This window comes from Hypanus sabinus, chromosome 19, assembly GCF_030144855.1.
Source record: "Hypanus sabinus isolate sHypSab1 chromosome 19, sHypSab1.hap1, whole genome shotgun sequence".
Lineage (NCBI taxonomy): Eukaryota > Metazoa > Chordata > Chondrichthyes > Myliobatiformes > Dasyatidae > Hypanus > Hypanus sabinus.
The window spans coordinates 69,369,015-69,390,460 of NC_082724.1; the positions used below are offsets into that span (position 1 = coordinate 69,369,015).

Below are 21,446 nucleotides of genomic sequence, written 5' to 3' on the forward strand. Positions count from 1 at the left end.
GTTGGAAATGTTATTGCAGCTTCATTTAACTCAAAGGCGAGAGGAGTTGCAATTTTGGTTAATAAAAATTTACCAATTAAAATACAAAATGTATTAACTGATTCGGCAGGAAGATATTTAATTATACATTGTCAAATTTTTTCAGAACTATGGACTCTTATGAATATTTATGCACCAAATGAAAATGATGTAAAATTTATACAGGAGGTCTTTTTGAACTTGGCTAACGCACATGATAAAATATTAATAGGTGGAGATTTTAATTTTTGTTTAGATCCAGTTTTAGATAGATCAACAAAGGCTATTACAAAATCAAAAGTAGCAAAATTAACTCTATCGTTGATGAAAGATTTAAATTTGGTTGATATATGGAGAAGAATCAATCCAAAAGAAAGGGATTATTCATTCTATTCAAATAGACATAAAACATACTCAAGGATAGATTTTTTCCTATTATCAACAAATACTCAAGATAGAGTGAAAAATGTGGAATATAAAGCAAGAATATTGTCTGATCACTCTCCTTTAATAATGACAATGACAATGATAGATAAAGAGGAATCAATTTATAGATGGAGATTTAATTCAATTCTATTAAAACATCAAGATTTTTGTGATTTTATGAAAAAGCAGATTCAGTTCTTTTTAGATACAAATTTACATTCAGTTGATGATAAATTTATATTGTGGGAAGCAATGAAAGCATATTTGAGAGGCCAGATAATAAGTTATACTTCTAAAATTAAGAAGGAATATATGATAGAAATAGATCAATTGGAAAAAGAGATTATAAAATTAGAAAAAGAATCTCAAAGAAATATGACAGAAGAAAAACAAAGACAACTTATTAATATACACTCCAGACATATCGAACAGAAAAAGTAATTATGAGAACTAAACAAGAGATATTATGAACTAGGTGAAAGATCACATAAAGTTCTTGCATGGCAGTTAAAAACAGATCAGATTTCCAAAGCAATAAATGCAATTCGAACAAAAGTGAATGAAATTACTTATAAGCCTCTAGAAATTAATGAGGCTTTTAAGAATTTTTATTCTGAGTTGTATAAATCAGAATCAAAGAATGATGACGTTAAGATAGAAGAATTTTTATCACAAATAACTCTTCCAAAATTAAATATAGAAGAACAGAGGGGATTAGGTATGCCTTTTACATTGAAGGAAGTTGAAGAAGCTTTGGGATCACTTCAAAGTAATAAATCTCCAGGAGAAGATGGTTTTCCACCTGAATTTTATAAAAAGTTTAAAGATTTATTAATTCCTCCTTTTATGGAGTTAATATATCAAGCGGAAAGAACGCATAAACTTCCAGAATCTTTTTCAACAGCTATTTTAATAGTATTGCCAAAAAAAGATAGAGACCTTTTAAAACCAACATCATATAGACCTATTTCTTTATTAAACACCGATTATAAAATAATAGCAAAAATCTTATCTAATAGATTATCTAAATGCTTACCAAAATTAGTGCATATGGATCAAACAGGATTTATCAAAAATAGACAATCGGCAGATAATGTAACCCGGTTATTTAGTATAATCCATTTAGCGCAAAAGAGGGAGGAAATGAGTGTGGCAGTTGCTTTAGATGCAGAAAAAGCATTTGATAGATTGGAATGGGATTTTTTATTTAAGGTATTGGAAAAATATGGATTAGGAACATCATTTATAAAATGGATTAAAACCTTAAATACTAATCCCAAAGCTAACGTAGTGACAAATGGTCAAATTTCAACATCATTTCAGTTAACAAGATCAACTAGGCAAGGTTGCCCATTATCACCTGCTTTGTTTGTGTTGGCAATAGAACCACTAGCTGAATTAATTAGAATGGATCCAGATATTAAGGATTTCAGAGTTAATCAGGAAGAATACAAGATTAACTTATTTGCTGATGATGTTCTACTTTATTTAACAGATCCATTACATTCACTACGCAAATTATCCTATAGATTAGAAGAATATGGGAAAATACGGGTTATAAAATAAATTGGGATAAAAGTGAAATTTTACCTCTTACTAAAGGAGATTATAATCAATGTCGATTAATAACTCAATTTAGATGGCCAGCAAATGGTATAAAATATTTAGGTATAAGAGTTGATAATGACATAAAAAACTTATACAAATTAAATTATTTACCACTTTTGAAAAAAATTCAGGAAGATCTTGATAAATGGATGGCATTACCAATAACATTAGTAGGTACAGTAAATACTATAAAAATGAATATATTCCCTAGACTACAATATTTATTTCAATCATTACCAATACAATTACCCCAGAAGTTTTTTCAAGAGTTAAACAAATATGTGAGGAAATTTCTCTGGAAAGGTAAGATATCAAGAATATCGTTGGAAAAATTGACATGGAAATTTGATCTAGGAGGATTACAACTTCCAAATTTTAAGGATTATTATAAAGCAAATCAACTTAGATTTATTGCATCTTTTTTCGAGAAAGATAAACCGGCATGGGTTAGAATAGAACTAGATAAAATAGGAGAAAATGTACCAGAAGATTTTATATACAAATGGGAATCTAAATGGATACGGGAAAAGAAAGAATCTCCTATATTAAAACATTTGATTGATTTATGGAATAAGATAAATGTTGATGATGAGACAAAAAAATCTTTATTAGCAAAGAGATCTTTAATTCAAAATAGACTTATTCCTTTCACAATGGACAATCAACTTTTATATAATTGGATTCAAAAAGGGATTAGATATATAGGGAATTGTTTTGAAGGAGGTATATTAATGTCATTTGTTCAATTAAAGAATAAATATAAAGTATCAAATAATACTTTATTTTGTTACTTTCAATTAAGGGCTTATTTAAGAGAAAAATTAGGTCAAACAATGTTATTGCCGAAACCTAATGAAATAGAAATTTTAATTCAAAAAGGAAATATTAAAAAATTTGTATCTTGTATGTATAATTTGATTCAAAAACAGGCAATTAAACAAGGAGTTCATAAGTCAAGACAAAAATGGGAAAGTGATTTGAATATTAAAATTGAAGAAACAAATTGGTCAAGACTATGTCTTGATAGTATGACAAATACAATAAATGTTCGGTTAAGATTAGTGCAGTATAATTTTCTACATCAATTATATATTACACCACAAAAAATAAATAAATTAAATCCAAACTTATCGGATCAGTGTTTCCGATGTAACCAGGAAACTGGTACTTTTTTACATTCTACATGGTCTTGTTCTAAAATTCAACCTTTTTGGACAAATTTAAGACTTTTACTGGAACAAATTACAGGAACACAATTTCCTCATAATCCAATATTACTCTTATTAGGTGATATTGAAGGGATAAAACCAAAACTCAAACTAAATAAATACCAGAAAGAATTTATAAAAATTGCACTGGCAGTAGCCAAAAAAGCTATTGCAGTTACTTGGAAATCGGATACATATTTAAGTATAGACTCTTGGAAGAAAGAAATCTATGGTTGTATTCCATTAGAAAAAATTACTTATAATTTAAGAGATAAATATGAAACATTTCTGAAAATTTGGAGCCCTTATTTACAAAAGACAGGATTAAATCTATAAATGTTCTGAAGATGAAACAATTGGTTATTTGGGGAAAGAAATAAATATACATATTAAAGTTATTACGAATTCCATGGAGCATGTGGAGATCTTCCAACAACCAGGCAATCTTTCTTTCTTTTTTTTTCTATAGGGCAGTTAGGGGGGAGCGGATAAGGGGAGGGGGGAAGGGTTATATACATTGTTTTTCCATACTTCATTTTGTAACTACTTAAAAATGCAATAAAAAAAAGTTTAAAAAAAAAGTTTTAAAAAAAAGAAGAAATAGACCAGGTAAATTTGAGGGCAGGGTGAAGGTTGGAGGCAAAGTTAATGAAGTCAACGAGCTCAGCATGCGTGCAGAAGGCAGCGCCAATGCAGTCGTTGATGTAGTGAAGAAAAAGAGGGGGACGGATACCCATATAGGCTTGGAACATGGACTGTTCCACAAAGCCAACAAAAAGGCAGGCAAAACTAGGACCCATGCGGGTGCCCATGGCTACATCTTTGATTTGGAGGAAGTGGGAGGAGCCAAAGGAAAAATCGGCCTATCATAAAACTAGTTAAACATTTTAACCCAACTTGTTACACTGAACTGTAAACAATTCAGGCGGAGGGGGACGTCACCTGATGACGTAGGATCGAGACGCTGGAACCCAGCTCTCCCGTTAAAAAATCAGCAAATTAATGTTTAAGTGAAGGTACATTATACCACCGGCGATACAGAACAGGAAACTGCGGCAACATCGACCATTTCTAAAGAAAAAGACCAACAAGAACTGTGCAAACGTGAAGGAAGGAGCATGCGCAAACGAGAGCAACCTGAACTACAAATCAAAACCGAAAGTGAAAGTGAATCTGAGGGAGAGTCAGATTCTCTGGAAAAATCAGGCGAAGATGGAGATAAAAGTTCTTCTGGAAATATAGAAAAGACTGATGCAAATAATGCATAAATTAGGCGCATTAAAAGTAATCAAAAAAATGATAAATGTGGAGATTATGTTTGAGAAAATGACAAAAAGACAGGAAAAAATGGAAAAGAGAATTATAGATTTGGAAACTACAATGGAAGACATGGTTGAAAGAATGAATAAAATGGAAGATGATATTACTGCCTGGACATCAGAAAGAAAACAAATGTTGGAAAAAGTTGATAAGCTTTAAAATTTTAGTAGATGAAATAATATTAAAATTGTTGGACTTAAAGAAGATATAGAAGGAGAAGATCCAATAAATTTTTTTCAAAAATGGATTCCTGAAAAATTGGAAATGGAAGGAGAAACTCTAATTGAAATTGAAAGGGCTCATAAGACCTCATTTAAGGTCAAGACCTCAAGCTGACCAAAATCCACGATCAATTTTGATAAAATGCTTAAGATACCAAGATAAAGAAAAGATCCTGAAGGCGGCTGCCCAATGTGCTGATAAGAGAAACGGGCCATTGATGACAGGAGGGAAGGCAGTTCTTTTCTATCCTGATACAAGTTATAACCTTTTGAAGAGAAAGAAGGAATTTAACCCAGCGAAAAGAGTTTTATGGGAAAAGGGTTATAAATTTATAATGCGTCACGCAGCAACACTGATAATTTTTTTGGAGGAGGGAAAAAGAAGATTTTTTACCGATTATCGAGAAGCGGAGGAGTTCGCACAAAAACTTCCAAATACCCTCTAATTACACACAGAGATTTCCAAGTGTAATGGATTAAAGATGAAGACAGAGACAATGAATGGAAGTGATGGACATTTAAGGATGACATAGGGGAGAAAAGCAAAATTTCAGATATACTAATTGAATAGTATTTTTTTCTCTTCTTATATACATACTTGTTTATGTTGCGGGGGGGGCTGGGGAGCTTTGGATCAATTACTACGGGATTCACGTGTGTAATCATGGCGATCGCCATGACCCGTACAATAGAGGGGGGGTAAATGTTGTGTTCTTTTTTTTTTCACAACATTAGTAGGGGGGTATTTTGTTTTTTTCCTTACACTCTATTTTCCTTCTATCTTTCTGCCTGGATGATCGGTGGGGACACACATAGCAACATGGACAATTTTAGAAAGATTTCCCAAGATACCACGAAAGTTGAAAGATTAGGTATTATTATAGATTGGAGTAACATAATTGAAAATAATGACTAATTTACTGAATTTTTAAAGTTTTAATGTTAATGGGCTTAATGGACCGGTGAAAAGAAAAAGAATTCTAACATACATAAAAAAAATGAAAATAGATATAGCTTTTTTTTTACAAGAAACACACTTAACGGAGATAGAACATCAGAAATTAAAAAGAGACTGGGTTGGAAATGTTATTGCAGCTTCATTTAATTCAAAGGCGAGAGATAAAGAGGAATCAATTTATAGATGGAGATTTAATTCAATGTTACTAAAACATCAAGATTTTTGTGATTTTATGAAAAAGCAGATTCAGTTCTTTTTAGATACAAATTCACATTCAGTTGATGATAAATTTATATTGTGGGAAGCAATGAAAGCATATTTGAGAGGTCAGATAATAAGTTATACTTCTAAAATTAAGAAGGAATATATGATAGAAATAGATCAATTGGAAAAGAGATTACAAAATTAGAAAAAGAATCTCAAAGATATATGACAGAAGAAAAATGAAGACAACTTAGTAATAAGAAGTTACAATATAATACACTTCGGACATATCAAACAGAAAAAGCAAATATGAGAACTAAACAGAGGTATTATGAACTAAGTGAAAGATCACATAAGGTCCTTGCATGGCAGTTAAAAACAGACCAGACTTCTAAAACAATAAATGCAATTCGAACAAGAGTAAATAAATTTACTTATAAACCTTTAGAAATTAATGAAACTTTCAAGAATTTTTATTCTGAATTGTATAAATCAGAATCACAAAATGATAATGTCAAGATAGAAAGGTTTTTATCACAAATAACTCTTCCAAAATTAAATACGGAAGAACAGAAGAGATTAGATATGCCTTTTTACATTAAAAGAGGTTGAAGAAGCTTTAGGATCATTTCAAAGTAATAAATCTCAAGGAGAAGATGGTTTTCCGCTTGAATTTTATAAAAAGTTTAAAGATTTATTAATTCCTCCTTTTATGGAGTTAATACATCAAGCGGAAAGAACGCATAAACTTCCAGAATCTTTTTCGACAGCTATTTTAATAGTATTGCCAAAAAAAAGAGATCTTTTAAAGCCAACATCATATAGACCTATTTCTTGGTTAAATACTGATTATAATAATAGCAAAAATCTTATCTAACAGACTATCTAAATACTTACCAAAATTAATACATATGGATCAAACAGGATTTATTAAAAATAGACAATCAGCAGATAATGTAACTCAGTTATTTAGTATAATTCATTTGGCTCAAAAGGAGGAAATGAGTGTGGTCGTTGCTTTAGATGTAGAAAAAGCATTTGATATTTTTTATTTAAGGTATTGGAAAAATATGGATTAGGGGATATCTTTTATAAAATGGATCAAAACCTTAAATATTAATCCCAAAGCTAAAGTAGTGACAAATGGTCAAATTTCAACACCATTTCAGTTAACAAGGTCAACTAGGCAAGGTTGTCCATTACCACCTGCTTTATTTGTGTTGGCGATAGAACCATTAGCTGAATTAATTAGAATGGACCCAGATATTAAGGGTTTCAGAGTTAATCAGGAAGAATACAAGATTAACTTATTTGCTGATGATGTTCTGCTTTATTTAACAAACCCATTGTACTTGTTGCGTAAATTATCCTATAGATTAGAAGAATATGGGAAAATATCAGGTTACAAAATAAATTGGGATAAAAGTGAAATTTTACCTCTTACTAAAGGAGATTATAGTCAATGTCGATTAATAACTCAATTTAGATGGCCGGCAAATGGTATAAAATATTTAGGTATAAGGGTTGATAATGATATAAAGAACTTATACAAATTAAATTACTTACCATTATTGAAAAAAATTCAAGATCTTGATAAATGGATGATATTACCAATAACATTAGTAGGTAGAGTAAATACTGTAAAAATGAATATATTCATTGTGGAGGATGAATATATGAATATTCAACAGTGGAGGATCTCAGCAAGCCAGACAGCATCTATGAAAAAGGGTACAGCAGGGCTCAGCCTGAAATGTCGTCTGTACTCTTTTCCACAGATGCTGCCTGGCCTGCTGAATTCCTCCAGCATTTAGTGTGTGTAACTTTGAATCAGTATCAGACTCAGATTTATTATCACTGACACAGGTCGCCAAATGTGTTGTTTTGTGGCAGTAGTACAGTGCAAGACAAAAATTACTATAATTCACAAAACAAGTAGATAAATAAATAAAAAGTGCGAAAAAGGAATAGTGACCATTTAAAAGTCTGATGACAGAGGGGAAGAAGCTGTTCCTTCACACATTCACTCAGCAAACAGGAGTGCGGGTATAATTCTCTAGGGCATACTAGTCTTTCCTAGTGAACTTCATGAACAAGAAAATAAGTTGGTAAAGGGTCAGCTGGCCTTTTTTTTTAAATGTTCGTAAAAGAACAGTAAGAATCATTAAGCAATGGTTTAAAGTTCATGACACTATTTCACACTCAATAATTAGAAATATTGAGGGGCAAATTCAAACCCAATATTTCAAACTACAAATAAAATAAATTTCTATGGCTGTAAACTGCAAGAAAAACAGACTATGTTTTCATTTTTCATAAAATATCAGCTTTTACAAAACAGAATGCAATGACCACATGGAAAAAGATGCCATTAACTGTAAATTCCACTAGTTCTGCCATTTGTTCACTACTTCTTTTGATTTTACAGGCTGTCTCAAAATAATTTTACAATATTATACAAATTATGATAATTTAAAATAAAAATGAACTTGCCTCCAGAATATACTTTTCCAAGGATCTGATATCTTTAAGTGCATCTGCATCCTGATGGATAACCACAACTTCTTTCAGAGGATACTGGGAAGAAATTAAAATGCTTTTCAATTTAACTCTTGTCATATATGCTAGATCACTTTGAAGAGTGCAGCCAGTGAAGCAAACCAAGTGAAGGCAGCAAATATGAAAATTGACAAAAGAGGAAAAAATATACATGAAAGGCATAGCTAGGATAAGTAGCCAGTGTATGCTTCTTATGGCAGAGGCATCAAGACTAGTGGGTATATTTTTTAAGGTGAGTAGGAGGAAGTTTAAAAGAGATCTGATGTGTAAACTTTTCACACAAAGTGTATTTGGTATCAGGAATGAGTTGCCAGAGGAGATGATGGGAGCAGGAACAGTGACAACATTTATTTAAGAGATACCTGAACGGATATTTGAATGAGCAAGGCACAGCGGGATATAAAATTAATGCAGGTGTGCAAGATTAGCAAGAGAAAGACATGGAAGTTGGAAAAGTAACAGTGGGTCTAACTCCGTGACTCTATTACCCCAAGCAAAACATGAAATGTTGAGAAATAATGATAAATTTTCCTGAATACGCTGGCTAATTTATGGGCATACTAACGTGTTTAATTTATCAGTCTTGAGCTGCTGAACTGCAAACTGGAAAATAACTAACAAATAAAATTAACATGCAAACCCTCAAATGGATTCAAAATTTTAATAGCAAGCAAATTATCTGCATGGGGTATGACCAAAAATACTTACTGACAGTTCATACCAAAACAACCAGAATTCAAAATGTGCATTTTGGTAACAATTCCAAGAAACTAATATTAAGTAATAAATATTAAAACGTTGTTGGTTCAGCTCACATCAATTATATTGCAGTAGAGAAGGATGCCATTCAGCCCATCAGGTTCATGTCATCCCCTAGAATTGGGTTGACAACATTCTTTTTACCTTTCCTTTTCTACTGTAGCTCTGCAATGAGTTCTCACTCTCCATTTCCCTTTGTCACTTACCTACTCCAAGTAGTAATTTATAGAGGCCAATTAACCCACCATTCCAGCTTTGGAATGAGGCAGGAAACCAGAGCACCTGGTGGAAAACACATAGTTCAAGGGAGAATGTGCAAGCTCTGCAGCCTGCAATTCCAGGGAGGGTCTCTGGAATTGTCTCCCAAGACCATCAAGCACAATAAGAGGATATAGTTTATATTTCAAGTAGTGATCAAAAACAGATTTTATTGAAAAATATAAACACAAGAGATTCTGCAGATGCTGAAAATCCAGAGAAAGAAACACAAAATGCTGGGCGGACTTAGCAGGTCAGGTAGCATCTATGGAGTGGAATGAACAAGCAATGCTGTGGACTCAGATCTTTTATCTGGACTGGAAAGGAGGAGGAAAAGCCTGAGTAAGAAGGTTGGGAAAGGGGGGATTGAAGGAAAGTGTAGTTGTGAGATCTGCAATAACAAACCTTAACAGGAAGGGTCTTCCTGTCTCGTATCACCCTTCCAAGCTCAATAACTGACTGCATTTGGGCGACTGCAGCTTCAATATGCTTATTGATAATGGAATCCCTGTAGGAAAAACAAGTCAGAAATAACTTAATCAACCAAACAAAAATCAAGGAAAAGTTCCGGGCTCTTTGCCACAGTGGAAATGCAAGTTCTGATAAAATGAGAACAAGTAAAACAAATCAAGCGTTCTTTAGTATTTATCCAAAATCATTATAAAAGCAATGGAATGGGCTCATAGAAAGCACTATTCATCACAAAGAATTGCTTGAGATGCTGCTGAGACTTTCAAACTTATTGAAGTTACATATGTATATCATTACTTCAGTTTTTTTTAATTTCCCAAGAAATGTACACTTACAGGAAAGTGGTTACCTAACAAAGATCATCATAATCCCATAGGACAATGTCAGCTGTTTATTTCTAGTGCCTCTCAGGATAAATATCAATGAAGTTCACAAACATAATAGTCATTTTGAACCACTGCCATTTTCAATATTATTAGTGGAATGGATTGTAAATGCTCAGGAGATTCAATATATTGAAAATCTGATTGCTGTGTTTTTTTTTTTACAAACCATCACCCACAGTGGACATTTATTTAATATATTAAAAAATAGGAATATGTCAGTTGGATTTTAAAGGAATTACAGTAAATACGTTGGTCTATTTATGACTAACTTAATTAGGACAGCCCAATCATATTTAATTGATTTTTCTTGCACACTGAACTAGTGTCTACAAAAATAGTCAAGCTCATTATAGCATCAATTCTCTTCAGATTTCTTCAATTTCATTTACACTTTCAATATCCTACATGTATTTGTACTGTAACACTACTAGAACAGATCACTTCACGTATAGTGGATCCTTTATTGACGGGAGACAAAAAAAGAATCAACTTTTTTAGAAAATCATGTGCAAAGACAAGGACATCAAAATAAGTGTGAATCCAAACAGGACAATGCAGTGACAAAGTATGATGTGAACATTTCATACTTGAATGCAGTCTAATAATGGTAATAAACATTACAAATGAAATAGCTTGCTTAAAATATATTTTATCAAGGTCATCAGCTATGCAATAAAATTACAGAGCATTTTAGAAAATTAAGTTAAATTGCATTATTGAACAGCTTTCAAAGTTCAGCATAACTAGTCTAAATTTATGCCTTTAAAACTCCGCTATTTTTAAATATAAAATTAACACTTTTGGAATATGATGGACATCATCATACCTTACTTGTGGGAGCATGAGGTAGTGAATACTGTGTATATCCTTATTTTCTACAGAAGATGGATCTATCAAGTGCCTCAAGTTCTGGTACATCAATTCAGTGATAAATGGCGTAAAGGGTGCCTGCAACATATTTTAAACATTTAAATTTTGGTGATAACAGAAATCACAGAAATAGTCAACATTATCAAACTTTTAAGCAATACTACAACAAAACTTTAAGTGTAAAATTACTTTTCATCTATATATCCTGTCTGAATATTTACCTCCCCACAGTGTATACATTTATAAGAAACATCTTGTTGAATTAATATTATGTAACCATTATTTTGCTTTCTGTATGTTATTTAAATCTATTTTTCAATTCTATACTTTACACCTCCTGGTTTAGACTGTATGCACCTCCAAGAAATTCTTAAGTCTGATTGGTTGAACAGTTTCTTGTCCACCTCAAACTCTCCATAACTAACAATAAATATTGACAGTCTGGCACATACATCAGAGTTGAACGTTTCTGCTGAAAGCCCAAAAAATCTCTGTGGTTAGTTATGATTGAGAATAGCAAGTATCTTTCAGTTCTTTACTTTCTGACTGAGCAGCAATATCTACAGGTAACAGAGCTGACTGCACCCAATTTAACACCTGGATGTCTGTGCAATGAGTGAAAGAGTTTATGTGCATAATCCAAATATTGTTTTTAAAGCTGCATTCAGTTCTACAATGCAGGCTGGGGGCTATGAGAAACAGAACAGTCCAGGAAAACAGTTTAAGCTAGCTCATTAAATATATTTAAGACATAGCTAGATAGATTTTTGCATAGAAGGAGAATTACAGAATACGGGAAGAAGGCAGGTAGGTGGAGCTGAGTCCACAATCAGATCTGCCATGATCTTACTGATGGGGCCTGATGGCCTACTCCAGCTTCTATTTCTTATGTTTTATGACAGCGCAGAATCAACACGCCTAGTCTCAGAATCATGCAACACGACGTCCAGAGCTGCTCCACACAGAGGCTCTTTGGCCCACCATGTCCAGGATGACAGTAAATTGCCCATCTGCACGAACCCCATTTACCAGTACTGGGTCCTTAGCCTTCCGTGCTTTGGCAATTCAAGTACTTATCTCAACACTTCTTAAAACTAATCCAGAATCAAAAATTCTCAGATCCCTTCTAAATCTCTTCCCCTTGCCATAAACCAACATCCTTTAGTTCCAGCATATTACCCTCTGGGGCAGTTGTGTATCCAAAGAGCTCACTTTCATAATACTTCAATAGATGTCAGGATTGAGTCATCAAAATATTGACATTAAAGCTCATTTCTGCAAAGGTATTGGAAATTTCAAACCTGCCCAACCATTAAAAATGTGCTCTCTTTACAAGGGAATAATTCTATCGAGCATACAACAATACAGCACAGGAAAACCCTTTGACCCACCATGTCTATGTCGACAATGCAAACTAATCCCAAATGCCTGCATATCTCATCCCATCTGTTTATATGCCTGTCTAAATTCTTCTTAAATATTGCTACCTTATCTGCTTCCACCACCTCCTCATCAACATGTTCAAAGAATCTACCATAATGTGTAAACACATCTTGCCTTCAAATCTCCCTAAAACTTTAAATGTACACCCTCTATTAATTAACATATTTACAGAATCTTATTTACACACCAAAAACATTGAAGTAACCCAGTGTAATAGCTGAAAATGCATTTGATCACCTAAATTACCTAAAATTACGGTATCATATCAATAACATAGCAACAACATTTGAAGCCAAGAAGATTGAATTTATTTAAATCTTACATCAATCTTACATGAGGGAGTAAAAATCCATCGCAATGTACAGACATGTGAATTTATAAGTCTAATGGCTTGTAGGAAGAACCTGTCCCGTAGACTGCTGGTCCTGGCTTTAATGCTGTCAGACACAGCAGCTGAAACAAGTTTATGTTTGGGGAGAATGGTGTCCACGATAATCGTCCAAGCCTTTTTTTTTAAAAACACCTGCTGCTGTAAATGTCCTCAGTGGAGGGAAGTTCACATCCACAGATGTGAACCGGGCTGTCTGTACCACCCTCTGCAGTGTCCAGTGATCAAGGTTGGTGCAGTTCCCATAGGTCTTGAGGATCTGGGGGCTCATGCCAAACTTCTTCAGTCACCTGAGGTGAAATAGGCTCTGTTCTTTTTTTTGCCACACAGCTGTTGAGTACAGTCCAACTGAGATCTTCGATGATGTATATACCGAGGAACTTGAAACTACTCACCCATCTCAACTGCAGACCCACTGATGCTCATCAGGGTGAGCCTGTCTCCGTTCCTCCTGTAATCCACAATCAGCTCTTTTGTTTTTTGGACATTGAGGGAGAGATTGTTAGCTTGGCACCATTGAGTGGCTGCCTCTTCAGTGCTAGAAATAAGGCCGATTGATGTCTTGTCATCTGTGAATTTGATCAGCAGATTGGAGCTGTGTGTGAAGACGGAGTAGAGGAGTGGACTCAGGACACAACCCTGGGAAGCACCTATATTGAGGGGCAGAGGGGAAGAGGTGAGGGAGCCCATTCTTAACACCCGTTGGCAATCCAACTTAAGTCTAGGATCCAGTTGCACAAGGCAGAGTGCAGACCGAGGTCTCTGAACTTTCTGTCAAGTCAAGAGGGAATTATGGTGTTGAATGCTGAACTTTAGACCAGAAACAGCATTCTAAAATACGCATCCCTCTTCTCCAGGTGAGTGAGGACAGTGTGTAGTGCTGTGGCTATGGTGTCATCAGTAGACTGGTTTTGTCGGTAGGCGAATTGTTGAAGAAAGATGATATGAAGGCTAAGAGGGCAAGGAGAATGTGAAAAGGTTCAAAGATACAAAGGTTCATTTTATTGTTAAAGTATGCGTGTACAATACAACTCTGATATTCATCTTCTCCAGATAGCCATGAAATACTGAAGGACCGTGGGCATTGTTGAAGGAAAAGACATCAACTAACCCCCCCCCCCAGCTGGCATGAAACAAAACTCACAAACTACAAAATCACCCCCATCCCTCCCCTCGCAGAACAGAACAGAAACTATAGCATCAAAATCCCCAACCCCTCACTCAGACACAAGTAACTGATCGCTCACACAGAAAAACACCAAGAATAATTCCCAAATCCCTCAATCCTCTCTTGCACAAAAATTAACATATCGCCAACCCACCCAAAGAAAGAAAACACCAAAAAAAACTGAAGGAGAACAATACAAGGAGCAGTCTAATAATCACATAAATCTCAGAATATCGAAAAATCTTTCTGCCAGAGGAAAGTGGCCATACAAACCCAGTCCTTCTATGAACAGCAATTGCCTCACCATCAACCCAGCTACTGACCATTTTCACCCCCGTGGCCTCCATTAAGAGCAATCACTGACATCCTCCACATTCACCTCAATGCTTCAATCGTCTGATGCTTCAAAATGGAGTTGTTCATGACCCTAACTCTGGTCTTTTCCATGAGTCAGTTCGAGTATCTCTGTCCTTTTTGGGACGCCACCTCTGGTCTTCTCCATGAGGCAGCTCTCCAGACATAGCAGAACGCTATGTCATTCAACTGAAAGCCAAACTGCACATCACAGGCTCCAACAGTTTCAATAATACAATCAAGACAAGAGGAAAAAAGAGAAGGTATAGAAACAGAGAAATAATTGAAGAGATTATTTGGAAGATGTCGATCAAGGAACAGTTACTCGCTGGCGCCATCTCACCGGAAGAAACATTATGCGTAGCTTCCAATAATTTTGGCTCTTGTAATTTTACTTTAAAAGAAAATTCTTTAGCAACAACGTTCCTATGGTCAAGGGAAATCAGTCACTCTGCACGTACAGAAGTGTTGCACTTAGGAAAGTGAATTGGTCATCCACAGGCAATTGTTTCGCATTGGATCATTAATGGTGTATCTACTGAAAGATTCTAAATATAATGCAGGGTTTAACACTTAGGATCAAAAGCTGTATTTTCAAAAACATCTATCTATAAAACAACAGTTTTTTTGGACATTAAAGTTGTATGTGTCAACATCAGAAATATTGGACTAAATGGAAACCACAGAAGCAAATATGCTAAATTCAATGGAGTTTCTGAAGATAGAACAAATAACCTAATTAAAACTGCAGTGAATCCATCCTTCAGATCACCTCTAAAAATCTCATCCAGAATTTATGGCAAGATTGTTATTACATATTTTCCCACATTCAAGGGAACTTTTAAATGTAACCTGATTAAAGAAACACCCGCCTTTTCAAGTCAAGTCCAGTCACTTTTTATTGTTATTTCGACCATAACTGCTGGTACAGAACACAGTAAAAACGAGACATTTTTCGGGACCATGGTGTTACATGAAACAGTACAAAAACCACACTGAACTACTTAAAAAACACAGAAAAAAAACTAAACTACAGACCTACCCAGGACTGCATAAAATGCACAAAACAGAGCAGGCATTACAATAAATAATAAACAGGACAATAGGGCAGTAAGGTGTCAGTCCAGGCTCTGGGTATTGAGGCGTCTAATAGCTTGGGGGAAGAAACTGTTACATAGTCTGGTCATGAGAGTCTGAATGCTACGGTGTCTTTTCCCAGATGGCAGGAGGGAGAAGAGTTTGTATGAGGGGTGCGTGGGGTCCTTCATAATGCTGTTTGCTTTGCGGATGCAGCGTGGGGTGTAAGTGGCCATAGTAGCGGGAAGAGAGACCCCGATGATCTTCTCAGCTAACCTCACTATCCACTGCAGGGTTTTGCCACCAGAAATGTTACAATTTCCAAACCAGGCAGTGATACATCTGCTCAGGATGCTCTCAATACGACCCCTGTAGAATGTGATGAGGATGAGGGGTGGGAGATGGACTTTCCTCAGCCATCGCAGAAAGTAGAGATGCTGCTGGGCTTTCTTTGCTATGAAGCTGGTGTTGAGGGACCAGGTGAGAGTCTCCGCCAGGTGAACACCAAGAAATTTGGTGCTGTTTACAATCTCTACTGAGGAGCCGATGTTCAGCGGGGAGTGGTCGCTCTGTGCCCTCCTGAAGTCAACTACCATCTCTTTTGTTTTGTTCACATTCAGGGACAGGTTGTTGGCTCTGCAACAGTCTGTTAGCTGCTACACCTCCTCTCTGTAAGCTGACTTGTCGTTCTTGCTGATGAGACCCACCATGGTCATGTCATCAGCAAAGTTCAAGCCGTGAGTTGCAGCACAGCCATGGGTCAGCAGAGTGAACAGCAGTGGACTGAGCACACAGCCCTGAGGGGCCCCCATGCTCAGTGTGATGGTGTTGGAGATGCTGCCTCTGCTTCGGACTGACTGAGGTCTCCCAGTCAGAAAGTCTAGTATCCAGTTGCAGAGGGAGGTGTTCAGGCCCAGTAGGCTCAGCTTTCCAGTCAGTTTCTGAGGGATAACTCTGTTGAATGCTGAACTGAAGCCTCTGAACAGCATTCTAACATACGTGTCTTTTTTGTCCAGGTGGGTTAGGGCCAGGTGGAGGGTGATGGCAATGGCATCCGCTATTGAGCGATTGGAACGGAACGCGAACTGCAGGGGGTCCAGTGAGGGGGGCAGTAGGGTCTTGATATGCATGATGAACCTCTCGATGATGGATGCGAGTGCAATGGGACGGTAGTCATTCAGGCAGGACACTGAAGACTTCTTCGGCACGGAGATGATGGTGGCAGCCTTTAAGCACGTTGGAACGGTGGCATTGCTCAGGGAGATGTTGAAGATGTCAGTGAGAACATCTGCTAGCTGGTCTGCACATCCTCTAAACACTCTACCAGGAATATTGTGTGGTCCAGCTGATGAAGGGAAAGGTAAACTTAGGTAGAGGGATAGGTAAATGAGGGAATGGATTAAGGGGTATGATTAGCTTATGATCAATTGTCTTATAGGTACCTTATGTTACTGGGCAGACAGAAAGAAACTCTACCCAGCAACAGGTGACACATTAGGCATTTTTCTCTAAAAATGCTAAGCATAACTAAATATGGGTATGGTATGACTGAAGAGGCATCTTAAGGCATAACTAAATATGGGACATAATGTTCGCGAGAAGGGGGAAGTGTCGGGGGGGCGGTGCCAATAAGAGGAAGTTAAGTTGTATCTAGGCTAGTCTTGGCAGAAATAATTATAACTAACCAATAATGATTTTACATCTATTTGTATCTTAGTATGTGATCGAAACTATTCTAAAACTGTATTAACTTGTGTAATTATATTATTTCCTGTAATGATCAATGTAATAAATTGTTCAGAATTGTGTTTCGGGGGAGGGCAGTGCCCGGAATGTCTCTTTGGGAGATCAGTCTGCAACTTTCCCCATAACATGCTATGAATAAAAAGTGAAGTTTGATGAAGTATCTAAAAACACAAAATGCTGGCAGAACTCAGCAGGCCAGACAACATCTATGGGAGGAGGTAGTGACGACGTTTCGAGACGAAACCCTTCATCAGGGTTTCGGCCAGAAACGTCGTCACTACCTCCTCCCATAGCTGCTGTCTGGCCTGCTGAGTTCTGCCAGCATTTTGTGTTTTTATTTATTTCCAGCATCTGCAGATTCACTCGTGTTGTTTGATGAAGTACCGCTTGTTTTATGGTTTTATTGAATTCCTGGTACCTTGCGCTATTGTATCGGGTCAATCCGTCTTTGGCACAGCAGCCTTCTGTAGGTTGACCCTGCACAAGGTTCTTTTCACGTCGGCCACGGTGAGACACAGTACCTGGTCATTTGTAGAAGGGGTGGACATCCTCGCCGCCATGTCATTTCCCATCTCAAAACAAGCATAGAAGTTATTCAGCGCATCTGGGAGGGAGGCATCACCCGCACAGTCAGGTGATGTAATTGGTGATGTCCTGAATGCCCTTCCACATGCACCGCGTATCACCGCTGTCCTGGAAGTGGTTGTGGATTTGCTGGGCGTGTGCATGCTTTGCCCCTCTGATGGCCCGAGATAGTTTCACCCTTGGTGTTGTTAGGGCTGCCTTGTCACCTGCTCTGAAGGCGGAGTCACGGGTCCTCAGCAGCACACACACCTCCGCAGTCATCCACGGCTTCTGGTTACTGCATATAGTGATGGTCTTGGACAGAGTAACATCATCAATGCACTTGCTGATGTAGCTGGTCACTGATGCTGTGTACTCCTCTAAGTTGGTAGAGTTGCCATTAGTTGCAGCCTCCAGAAAATGTGCCAGTCAGTGTGCTCAAAGCAGTCATGAAGAACAGAGATGGCTCCTGCTGACCAGGTTTCCACCTGCTTCTGAACTGGTCTGGAGCACCTGACGAGCGATTTGTATGCTGGGATTAGCATAACAGAGATGTGGTCTGAGTAACCGAGGCGGAGGGCGGGGCTCCGCCCGGTAGGCGTCGGAGATGTTTGTGTAAACCAGGTCTAACATATTCTCCTCAGTCTTTCCGCAGCTCTCTCCGGTAAGACTCACGGTGGTGGCTTGTGTGTTTACATCAATACAGAATGGTGCAAGAACTCTATGCTGGTTTCCAGATACTGCTCATCGCTGGTGGAGTTTGTGGCTGCGAGATACAGACCATTTTATTTGCCACGGGAATTCACCACTGTCCTCATAGTCGGTGTCTACATTCCTCCCAGCACTAATGCTAAGGAGATGCTCAGTGAAACATATAGGGCTATTAGTGAACTGCAGAACGCACATTGCTTAAGTTTTCCTCAATTCCACATAAATACAATTTTTTTTAGCTTCTTTAGAAAATAAGTCAGAGAAAGAAAAATGAGTATTTTCAGCTTAACAAATGGGCAAGAAGCATCACAAAGGAGATTAAGTAGTCAAGTTATAGCTGAACAGAAGAGGTTCAATTGCAGTAACATTTTGTAGAGAATTCATCATTATAGTTCTGCAAGTAACAAGACTTTTAGAGGTGATTGAACTGCTTACTATTTCGCAATTTAAAATAATTTTACATGTGTGAAGAGTAGAAAATAAAATGAATTATTGTAGGATATCACCCTAGTAAGAAATCAAGCAAAATTGAGTAGATTTACTGATGCTCAAATTTCAGATTACAATTAAAAATTTAACAGAGCTTACACACAATCCTGGAACATCCAGACAGCAAAGATACATACATCAGGATGCTCTTAATTGATTACAGCTCAGCAATTAATAACATCATCCCCTCAAAACTAATCAGTAAACTCCAAGACCCGGTCTCAATACCCCCTTGTGTAACTAGATCCTAGATTTCCTCACTTGCAGACCCACATCACTTCAGATTGGCAAAAACATCTCCTCCACAATGTCCACCAGCACAAGAGCGCCACAGGGATGTGTGCTTAGCCCCCTGCTCTATTCATTCGATAACTTTGACTGAGCTAGGTACAGTTCCAACACCATATACAAGTTTGCTGGCTGTATAAAAGGTGGTGATGAATCAGCATACAGAAGGGAGATTTGACCAAGTGGTGTAATAACAACCACCTTTCACTCAATGTCCATAGGACCAAGGAAATGACTGTACCCTCAGGAGAGGAAAACCAGGGGTCCATGAGCCAGTACTCAACAAAGAATCAGAGGTAGAGAGGGTCAGTAACTTAAAAGTTCCTGGGTGTCACCATCTCAGAGGACCTGTCCTAAGCTCATCATATAAATATAATTGTAAAGTGTGATAATGCAAAAGTGTGTATGGAACTGGAGGAGATAGCAGAGATCATAAGGATGACTTACAGCAGATTAGAAAACTTGAACATATAGACATTAAGAGGTTGCGCTGGAGCTTTTGGAAAGCACCAAGTTGGATAAGACCAGATGAGATGTACCCCAGGCTACTGTGGGAGGAGAGGGAGGAGATTGCTGAGCCTCTGGCAATCTTCTCTGCATCATCAATGGGGATGGGAGAGATTCCAGAGAATTGGAGGGTTGTAAATGCTGTTCCTTTATCCATTAAAAGGGAGAAGATATAGTCCAGAAGATTATAGACCAGTGAGTCTTACTTCAGTGGTTGGTAAGTTGATGAAAAAGATCTTGAGAGGTAGGATTTCTGAACATTTGGACAGGCATATGATTAGGAATAGTCAGCATGGTTTTGTCAAAGGCAGGTCATGCCTTACGAGCCTGACTGAATTTTTTGAGGATGTGACTAAACATATTGATGAAGGCAGAACAGTAGATGTAGCATATATGGATTTCAACAAGGCATTTGATAAGGTACCCTATGAAAGGCTTATTGAGAAAGTAAGGAGGTATGAGAACCAAGGGGACCTTGCTTTGTGGATCCAGAATTGGCTTGCTCATAGAAGGCAACAAGTGGTTGTAAATGGGTCATGTTTTGTATGCCGGTCAGTGACCAGTGGTGTGCCTCAAGGATCTGTTCTGGGTCCTCTACTCTTCGTGATTCTTATAAGTAACCTGGATGTGGAAGAGGAGGGATGGGTTAGTAAATTTGCTGATGACACAAAGGTTGGCGGTGTTGTGGATAGTGTGGAGGGCTGTCAGAAGTTACAGTGGGACATTGATAGGATGCAAAACTGAGCTGAGAAGTGGCAGATGGAGTTCAACCCAGGAAAGTGCGAAGTGGTTCATTTTGGTAGGCCAAATATGATGGCAGAATGTAGTATGAATGGTAAGACTCTTGGCAGTGTGGAGGATCAGAGGGATCCTGGGGTCCGCGTCCATAGGACACTCAAAGCTGCTGTGCAGGTTGACTCCGTGGTTAAGAAGGCATACGGTGCATTGGCCTTCATCAATCGTGGGATTGAGTTTAAGAGCCAAGAGGTAATGTTACAGCTATACAAGGCCCTGGTCAGACCCCACTTGGAGTAATGTGCTCAGTTCTGGTCACCTAACTACAGGAAGGATGTGGAAACTATTGAAAAGGTGTAAAGGAGATTTACAAGGATATTGCCTGGATTGGGGTGCATTGATTATGAGAATAGGTTGAGTGAACTTGGCCTTTCCTCCTTGAAGCCGCGGAGGATGAGAGGTGACCTGATAGGTGTATAAGATGATGGAGAGGCATTGGTCGTGTGGATAGTCAGAGGTTTCTTCCCAGGACCGAAATGGCTAACATGAGAGGGTACAGTTTTAAGGTGCTTGGAAGTAGGTACAGAGGGGATGTCAGAGGTAAGTTTTTTTTAAAAACACAGAGAGTGGTGAGTACATGGAATGGCTGCCAGCGACGGTGGTGGAAGCGGATACGATGGGTTCTTTTAAGAGACTCCTGGATAGGTACA

General features: G+C 37.3%; 1 protein-coding gene across 2 annotated transcripts in view; it reads right to left on the bottom strand.

The window, feature by feature from the left end:
• The window catches only part of iars1 (isoleucyl-tRNA synthetase 1), a 172,214-nt gene that overhangs the window by 55,166 nt on the left and 95,602 nt on the right, over positions 1–21,446 (bottom strand). For both annotated transcript variants that reach the window (XM_059944616.1, XM_059944615.1), the window contains 3 exons: positions 11,223–11,344; positions 9,945–10,047; positions 8,457–8,540 (listed from right to left, as the gene is read on the bottom strand). In XM_059944616.1, the coding sequence (XP_059800599.1) occupies positions 8,457–8,540; positions 9,945–10,047; positions 11,223–11,344 (309 nt within the window). The remainder of the gene's footprint in view (positions 1–8,456; positions 8,541–9,944; positions 10,048–11,222; positions 11,345–21,446) is intronic.